The sequence below is a fragment of the Protobothrops mucrosquamatus genome, unplaced genomic scaffold, assembly GCF_001527695.2.
Source record: "Protobothrops mucrosquamatus isolate PMUCROS unplaced genomic scaffold, P.Mucros_1.0 scaffold10, whole genome shotgun sequence".
In the NCBI taxonomy this organism is placed as follows: domain Eukaryota; kingdom Metazoa; phylum Chordata; class Lepidosauria; order Squamata; family Viperidae; genus Protobothrops; species Protobothrops mucrosquamatus.
The window spans coordinates 2,872,191-2,880,853 of record NW_015386397.1 but is presented as its reverse complement, the minus strand read 5'-3'; the positions used below and the strand labels follow the sequence as shown (position 1 = coordinate 2,880,853).

The 8,663-nt window shown below is 41.1% G+C and overlaps 1 protein-coding gene across 1 annotated transcript; it reads right to left on the bottom strand.

The window, feature by feature from the left end:
- Nucleotides 1–2,677: 2,677 nt before the first annotated feature.
- HOXB1 (homeobox B1) lies at nucleotides 2,678–6,148 on the bottom strand. Its single transcript, XM_015810394.2, has 2 exons — nucleotides 5,461–6,148; nucleotides 2,678–3,027 (listed from the first exon to the last, which is right to left on the bottom strand). Exons 1-2 carry the CDS (start codon nucleotides 6,146–6,148, stop codon nucleotides 2,678–2,680), a joined length of 1,038 nt encoding a protein of 345 aa, XP_015665880.2.
- Nucleotides 6,149–8,663: the final 2,515 nt, after the last annotated feature.

Here is an 8,663-nt window from a genome sequence, read left to right as displayed (position 1 = left end):
GTTAGTATACATAAATAGATGTCAACCCAAATTCATCCTGAAAAATGTGTGTCTGAACATGAACTAGATAGCTACTGCCTCCCTGGAGAAATCCTTCCTTCGCTTTACACATGCATCCCTCTAACCCTTGATCTGTTTGTGCAGCAGGTGATTACGTTTGTTTCACAGGCTGATAGATTGTAAAGCATCTTTACAAGTCAAAATATGTTCTCCAAGGAGGGTATATCCTTCATCCTTTTGGCCATCAATTAAAAACACTCCCACCTTCTCACATGCATGGATACACTAGAGCAGTGGTGGCGAACCTATGGCACGGGTGCCAGAGGCGGCACTCAGAGCCCTCTCTGTGGGCACGTGCACCGTCACCCCAGTCCTAGGCCTTCAGCTGGGTTTTATAAAACCTTTTCACTGCAAAAAAAAAAAAAAAAAAAAGGTTCAATCAGTCAATTTCAACTTCTCCCAGAAAAAAAAAGATCTTGCAAAGTTGGAATTGATTGATTGAACTTTTTAGTCCCACCCAGTCTGCCGTTACCACTGCAGCCACGCCCACCCAATGGGACACACCCACCCAATGGGCCACGCCCACCCAGCACTCGAGGATGCATAGTGGGTTTTGGGTTGCAGTTTGGGCACTCAGTCTCTAAAAGGTTCGCCATCACTGCACTAGAGATAAGGATGTAGTCTTAGACACACACTCTCAAATAGTTTGATTCTGTTAAACTCAGTGAGGCTTTCTTCAGAGCTGACATGTTTAATGGTGCAATGCTCCAATCCTCTGAATAAGGGTCATTGAAGGAAATGGGATTAGTTTAAATATACAGAGATTTGGACTGAATATCTGGAAAGAGAAGGAAAGATATTTTGGGATTCTATCCCCTTTGAAATTCTTTGCATATCAAAGGAATCTACTGGAGTCTCCTTTCAGATTGAAATGGATTCACTGAGTTATTTTAATTCAATTCCTTAGGTGTTCTTTTTTTTTTTTTTTAGTAAAGTAAATGAGGCCCAAAGGAAGTAATAATAAGAATATTTAGAAATTGGGGGTTCCATCTTATTTTATTTGCCTGCTGATGGATTTAAGCAGACTTCAATCTTTGGGTTCCAAAATCTGAGACCTAAAACATATCTTCTCCAAGATGGTTAATTTCTGTAGAACCTCTTTCCCCAACCTAGTACTTTCTACATGTGTTGACATATTAAGTCCCAGAAGTCCCAGGCATTATGGCTCATGGGCTAACTGGGAATCAGCATCAGTGAACTCACTAAGGCTTGTCTCTACTCAGTGCGTAGGACTGGGGTGCACACCTGCAGATTTAAGGTTTTCTTTTCCCTCCTCCCTTCCTTCCAGCATTATATCCTCAGACTCCTTGGAAGGAAGCTTTTCTGTGGCTGGTTCAGAAATCTGTGAGTTTTATAGGTTTGCATATTTCTAAATTAATCTGAATTAACAGTTGCCTTTTCCTTTGTTTTATCTTAAAACCCACTTAAGACTAACCAAAACACTAGTGTACAAATAGGACATTTAGACATATTCCCACAATCCTACTCTTGATGCAATGATGGTTGTGAATTTAGAACTTTGGTCATGGCTTCAAAGGCAAATCAAAAACAACACATACTTTTTCACTTCCCTTTAGTGGATTTTTCATTCCCACAGCCAGTATGGACTGGCTAATACATAAAAGCAATTTCATCCAAAAATTAATGTGGATGAGCAATGTTCAAGATGCAGAGATATCATCTTCCAATGCAAAAATTGAAGGTGGGTGGAAGGAAAATTATTTCTCCAAGGCCTCAAGCTTCTCTTCCTATACATCTCTATTTTAAAAAAAAATACTGTAGCTATGAGACTCTATTAAGAAAGGATATAAAGTAAACAGCAAAGCAGACAGTCAAAAAAAAATCTTACCTCTATAATTAAAGTCTCTTGGCTCTTTATGAAGAAAATGTTATTTCCAACCACCCCACCCCCAATTTCCTACAACGAAAGTGTATCTCCTAATTTTCAGGGAGGTAGATGGAGGAAGGAAAAGAGTTGTTCCTGAGGTGATAAGTGTAGTAAACTAGCCTTTAAGATACAGACTGTTCCGGCTTCTTATGAGAATGAGAAATAAAAAGAGGGTATAGTAAGGCATAGAAGAGAGAAAGGTTAAAAGCTCGGTACAGAGGTCCCTCTTCTACCTCATGCTTTAAAAAAGGAAATTGGGAAGAAAGGAAAATAAGGATTTGTCTTGCTGGTATTCTAGTGATGTGGAGATTACACTCACATTCGTGCTACTCCGAAGCTTGAAGTAAGAAAGAAACATATAATACATGAATCTGACAGCGAAGGCGTAGAAACGCAAGCTTAGGACGAGAACTTAAAAATCTACATTTATGAGTAATCCTGATGGAAATCCTTTGCATAATTGTAATTAACTATTGAGTACCCAGAAAAAAAATTGTGCAAAAGTTCCTGTATCTCTATATTTGAAAATACGCGTTTCTTTTTCGTAAGAGGGGCGCGTGTGCATAGGTATCATATGTGCGTTGTGTTCTTGGTTTTTTCGGGTGGGTTTGTCTTTTGTGCCCATAAGCTTAGGACCGTTTATTCACTTTACAAACCGAGCAGCTTCCTCTCTGAAAGGGGAGGTTACTTAGGTGGGCAGGACTCGACCTAACTAACCCTCCTTCCCCTTCAAGAGGACACCGAGCTGGGAGAAGCTTCGGGGGTGGAGGACCCGCTGGATCTGTCAGACGCAGCTTCGCTGCTTTCCTTGGTAGAGTCGCGGAAAGCCGCGGCGGCGGTGGGATGGGGACCAGCCAATCCTTCTTTTTCCCTCTTCTTCTGTTTCATCCTCCGATTCTGGAACCAGATTTTTACCTGAGTCTCGTTCAACTCCAAAGTAGCAGCGATCTCCACCCGCCTGGCTCGAGTGAGATACTTGCTGAAGTGAAACTCTTTCTCCAACTCTGTTAGTTGCTTGGTGGTGAAATTGGTCCGGATCGTGCTGGCATTGACGGCTAATCCATAGTCAGTCACTTTCGCTGCTGGGACGAGCCAGAAACGGAGAAAGAAACAATCAAACCATTGGTTAGAATTACTTCCAAAATAAACCAGCAATCAGCAACATCCTCTCTGATATAAACCTAGTTAGAAGCAGTTGTGTGCCTTTCAGGAGCTCAGATAGATGTTTAGTGGCACCCTTTACTGTACTTTGCCTTAGCTGTTCCTGGCCAGTATCCTTTATATTGTACGGCATACTTTCAAGCTGGAAGTTGTGATATAACACACCTTGGAGGGCATCAACTTGAAAAGCTTCCTCTACATATTCCGGGCATACTTTGAGCCTTTCAGGAATGGGGGCTTAACTTTCTCGTGGCAATCCATTCACTCCCCATTAAGATTTCCCTCTTCCTAATTCTAGATTTAGGAAATACTGTGCTCTGATCTTTATGTTACAGATTGTGTTCTGATCTTTATATTTATAAAACAATTTCTGCAAGGTTTCGGCACAAAAAGTTATTTGTATTCTAGATTAGTCAGTCCTCTGTCAGGCTGATTTGGAACAAGTAGGGAAATAACCTGGTCCAGGAAAAGATTGGAAAACAAAGTTTTAAAAATCTTAGATCAAGCTCATAAAACCTTCATTCTCTTCACCCCAAAACACAAAATTCTTTTTACCCTCTGAGAAAAGACACTTTGAAATGTTTAGACTTGAAAGAAACTTCAGCCTCTGTTTAAAAGTTTTTCTCCCAAATCCTGATCTGACAATATCCCATATGTTTCATGCTGAGGCAACAGTATGTTGTGTCTATACAAAGACATTTCCCACCAGCCTTATTATATACTAAAAATATTGAAATGGAAAGTCAGATTTACTGGTAGTTGATGGTTCAACATCTTATCTATGATTGGATTTCTACATAGCAATAAGCCACGTAACAAGTCTCTGGAAACCCACAGTTCATATGAGTCACTACAATATCAATACAAAATAAATTGCACTTTGACTTATGTGTGAACTCACCTTTTCTGTCAGGGCTACCTCACTCAAACTGTTTCAACATATTCTGTACAGACCAGGCTCTTTTTTAACTTCAATCCCAGTTTCTGAATTGAGGGACATTAGTTCTGTTCCTTATTTGTCTCCCCTGGATCTGATCGAAGTTGGGTAAGATGAAAAATAATAATCTGAACCAACTCTAGGCAGGACCAAAGTCCAAAATAAACCCAATTCATTTCAAAGAGGAGGCAATTGCTGATTAGGATTCAAAGAGCATCACAAATGAAGAAGGCAATTGCATAAAAATTAATCTCAACCAACTCCTATTAGAGGATCCTATTCAAGAATAAGCACGTAGTAAAATCCTGACTGGTTGATCTTCCTTGAACAAGCAGCTCTTCTGCATGTGTGTTCATCTGTTTCATGGGAATGCTCCTTCCTGGCTTTTAATTTCTAGGTAGTAGTGGTAGAAAGAAGGTTTCCTTTATCAGGGCTCAGTCCATCTAGGACAAGGATTTTGTTCTTGTGAATAAAAGGACAACTCTCATTTTCACTAGGAAATATAAGACAAACTAAATCTCACCAGATCCTTTTGGGCATCCATGGATCAAAATATGGAAGCAGAATGAAATAAGAGCAAAGTTAGAAGCTATTGTAGCTCCTATATGTTCAAAAATTCTCCATTTCCCAAACTCTAAATCAAGATTAGACAACCTTCTGCCTCCAGTTTCTTTGGACTTCCACTGTTATAAGTCTCAGTCAGAATTGTCAGAAAAGTTGAGAATTCTACAAAGCACCTATCATTTGCTTGCAGTTGCTCTAGTCTACCTGGCTTTTTTAATTGATTCAACAGCTTTGGAAAATATTATTGTTTTTCTGCCTTACCTATCATATTACAAAATAAATAGTACAATTGCACTAATTGTCCCATCACAGCACCATAGTTTCGGGAACTCTCACCTTTTTTTTTTTTTTTTTTTTTTGCTAAGTTACTGTTTACATGTACTTCAATTTTTTCTTTCTGCAGTTTGAGCCAATTACTTCGGAACCTATCCATAGCACAGTCACCAAATGAGTCTGGCCTTCTTTTTGTCATTTAGCAATTCTGGAAACAGAGAAGTCTTTCCCATCTCAACTATCCTCAAACTGGCCTTACTGCCTTCTTTCCTTTCTTTCTACCACCCCTCCTCCCTCCTTCTTATGATTTGCCTTCTCAGACCAAGGTTAATGATGGAGTGACATTCCTGATTTCCAGGAGCAGATTTTCTCTTTTCAACAGTAGCCATCTCAGAAGATGTCTCTGGAATCTCTAGTGTGAGGTAGTTGAGGGAATTCTGAGCCAATGCAGAAGCCTCATTCCCACTTGCTTCCTTTGTCCCCCTCCTCCCATTCCACTTTTTGATTGGGTTTCTGGTGAGGCAGCAATATGAGCATAACTAATCTCTCTGGGCGTCCAGGTGTATTAGAAATTTACCTGTTCTGGGAGGATTTCTTTTCACTTTCATCCAGTCGAAGGTCTGGCTGATGGTAGCAGTGGCAGCAGCAGCAACAGCAGCAGCAGCGGTGGGACATGGATGGGCCCGGCAAGCCCTCGGCTCTTTGTTCTCAGATAGAGGTGGGGAAAGATTGCCCAAAGCCCCTTGCAAGTAACCCCCCTGATCAGAGCCATATTGGTGTGGTTGGAATTGGCCCTGGGTAGCTGCACAAAATGCATCAGGTATACTTCCCGCTAGATGGGAAGAGGAATGGGAGGAAGTTGCAGCCAAGCTGGCAGGGTAGGCCGAGGTCTGAAAATAGGCTCCATCCGTCTCTGGGGAACTATGATAGAACTGAGGGTTGGTGAAGCTGGGGTTGCAACCTGAGTTTGTGTATCCCCCTCCCCCTCCTTGGTGAGAGGGGCTGGTGAAGGAGATGCCAAGGCCAGCTGGGCTGTGAGGAAGAGGAGGAGGGTAGCTGGGGCTCTGTTGGTGGTGGGCATTGGGCCCAGTAGCACCCACCCCTATCACCCCAAAGCACCCATCTGAGTGATAGCTGTCACAGGCTGGAGTGGTACCTGAGCAAGCTGGGTAGGAAATGGTCCCTTGGTCGAGGTGCTGGTACTCCTTGGGCGGGTAGGCGCTCATCCCACGGTTACAAATTGCATAGTCTAAAAAGAAGTTCATTCTAGGTATTGTTCCTTTGCCAATGATGGAAGAGGGTTGCCCTGTTTTATGGGGATTCCTTCTGCCCTACAACCTTTAGATAGTATGTCAAAGTTAACCAGGGGGAAAAAGGGGAGAGAGAGAGGGAGAGATGAAGAGAACCACCCTTCCCATCTATGGATCTCCAGGCTTAAGGGCCCCCCTCCTTCCCGAAGCTTTCCGAATGGGGGATGGGAGAAGGTGGTGGTGGGGTGGAAGGGGATCTAAACCACGTGGTTCCCTTCAAGCCCAATGAGCAAATGCCTCCCAAACTTTGTCAGATATCTGCCATCATCCATCAAGTCCCTGGCATTTGCATGACAAAGAGACTTCAATCAAACTTTTCCCCATCGATCTGATTAACAACATGGATACGTCAAAAGGTTTTTCCCTCAAAGACTTCGGAAGAGGGGTGGAAAAAGGAAGTGATAGAAAAGAGGTTGGGGGAGGAAGAAAAGAAGTGGAAAGTTAAAACTATTCAAAGTCTATTCTATGTGTTAGAAAAGACAGTGACAAAAATCATCAGAACTTTTCTCCTACACTGAAACAAAAAGTTCTTTCAACCCATTTCTGCTATAAGGGGCTCACCTAACAGAGAAAGAAATGTATGTGTGTATGTGTGTGTGAAAGAGAGTAAGAGGTATTGCAGACTTCTTTATGATAGAAAATGTTCCTTTTCCTCATTAAAATATAATCACTGAAGAGATACTTAAACATTTATGGGGTTTGCTTAAAATGTCTTTTGCCTTCTCTTAAAAAAAAAAAATCCAAATAGCTTTGCTTTGCATATCGCCTTTGTGTCTAGAAGCAGAGTTCTTAAGAGCAATTTAATTCAATCAACATTCTAATGAGTTGTGAAATAAAGTTAGAAACACAATTGTGTTTTGTTGAAAGGGGAAGGGAGGGAAAGGCAAATGAAATTGAAATTCACTACCCTATCCATCTATTAGTTATTTATTTGATCTGACTAGCCATCCATTTTCCATCTCTACTCCCTGATATCATTTGCAATCCCCTTCTATTTTTTTATTCAATAAAAAGCTTGTAGTTTCTGGACTTTGATTTGTATATTGTGGGGAGGGGGGAATTTTAATTGTTGCAAATCATTCTTCACACTTAAATAAAGACAACTCCCAAAGGCCACTTTCTGAGCCACCATTTCTTAATCCTGATTTGCATAGGAGGAAGAGCAAAGAGTCCCTTTGTTTTTTATGGCAAGTAAATAAAATAGGTGTTTTGAAAAAGGTGCTTATTGCTTTAGGAAGCAAAGGAAAACGAGCTGTTTTCGTTAAACGAGCTGTTTTCGTTTTCGTTGAGCAGGCAGAAACTTCACCTTTTCATTTACCTTCCGGAGAAATGTTGGCCAGAGCCAAATCCTCAGAATTGCAAAGCTGGCTCTTAAATGAACTTTTGGCCTATTTCAACCTCTGGTGCTTTCCCCCTGGGCTGTACAGCCAGTAAATATCCTGACAAGTAACAAATGACTGTAGGCGTCAGCCTGCAAGTTACTCTTGTCCTCCATGTGCTAACAAGTAAATAAATGTTTCTGCCTTGGCTTTCCATTATATTCAACATCCCAGAGTGGTTGAGCTTCTTCCTCTTTGTCAATACACATGGCCGAAGGAGGAGATTCTCTTGGAAAAGAAAGTCCGTAATTACCCATTTATGAACTCTAGAAATGAAGGACGGAGGGACGCTCATGTCTCAAGCAGAACCGAGAAGAGAAACAGAAAGAACAGGAGACTGGGTGGCAAAAAGGCAAAGGAGTCCTCTGGAAAGCTATAGAAATGGAGAACCAATATCATATATGTGATTGGAGGGAGCATCAGGACTCCCATTTATTTTTGTAGTTTCTTTCAGAAGTGAAGGACAAGGAGACCAACCTCTCTGAGAGATTTATCTTCATATAATATACTGTAGACAGAAGGCCTTCCCTGCATCTGCAAGTTGCCACTGAGGCTATCCTAAGGATGTCTGTACAAAATGAAATAAATGAATAAATAAATTCGAGAGAAAATCAAGAAAGACATGCCAAATGAGAAAAAAATAAAATTAAAAGTGGGGAAGGATTCATGTCTTTTATATTTTTTTAAAAAATGCATTTTATGAGGAAAATATTTGCACTAGAAAACATTTATAAGAAATTTCTTTTGGGTCATTCCCTCATTAACAAGAATTAACTTCAGACTTTGCAGTCTTTAAATCCTGACCAAACTAAGTTTCCTGCACTACAAATCACAGGCTTTTGGTCGGAAAAATTGTTTCCCTGTTTCCATTTCGGGTCAGAGAAACTGTCTCCCTGTTTCCTTCCTCAATATTTCCTAACCAAGAATTACTAAAAACTTCAGGTGCAAAGTGGCCCTTTAATGCCCTTGTGCCTCAAGCCTGTGAAAACCTTGGGAAGCTTGTGCTTCCAAACCTGTGGAGGCCATTGATGAGAGCCCTGTCCAGCACAAGAATTAGGGCAGTAACATCATCTGAATGCTACCAGGGGAGT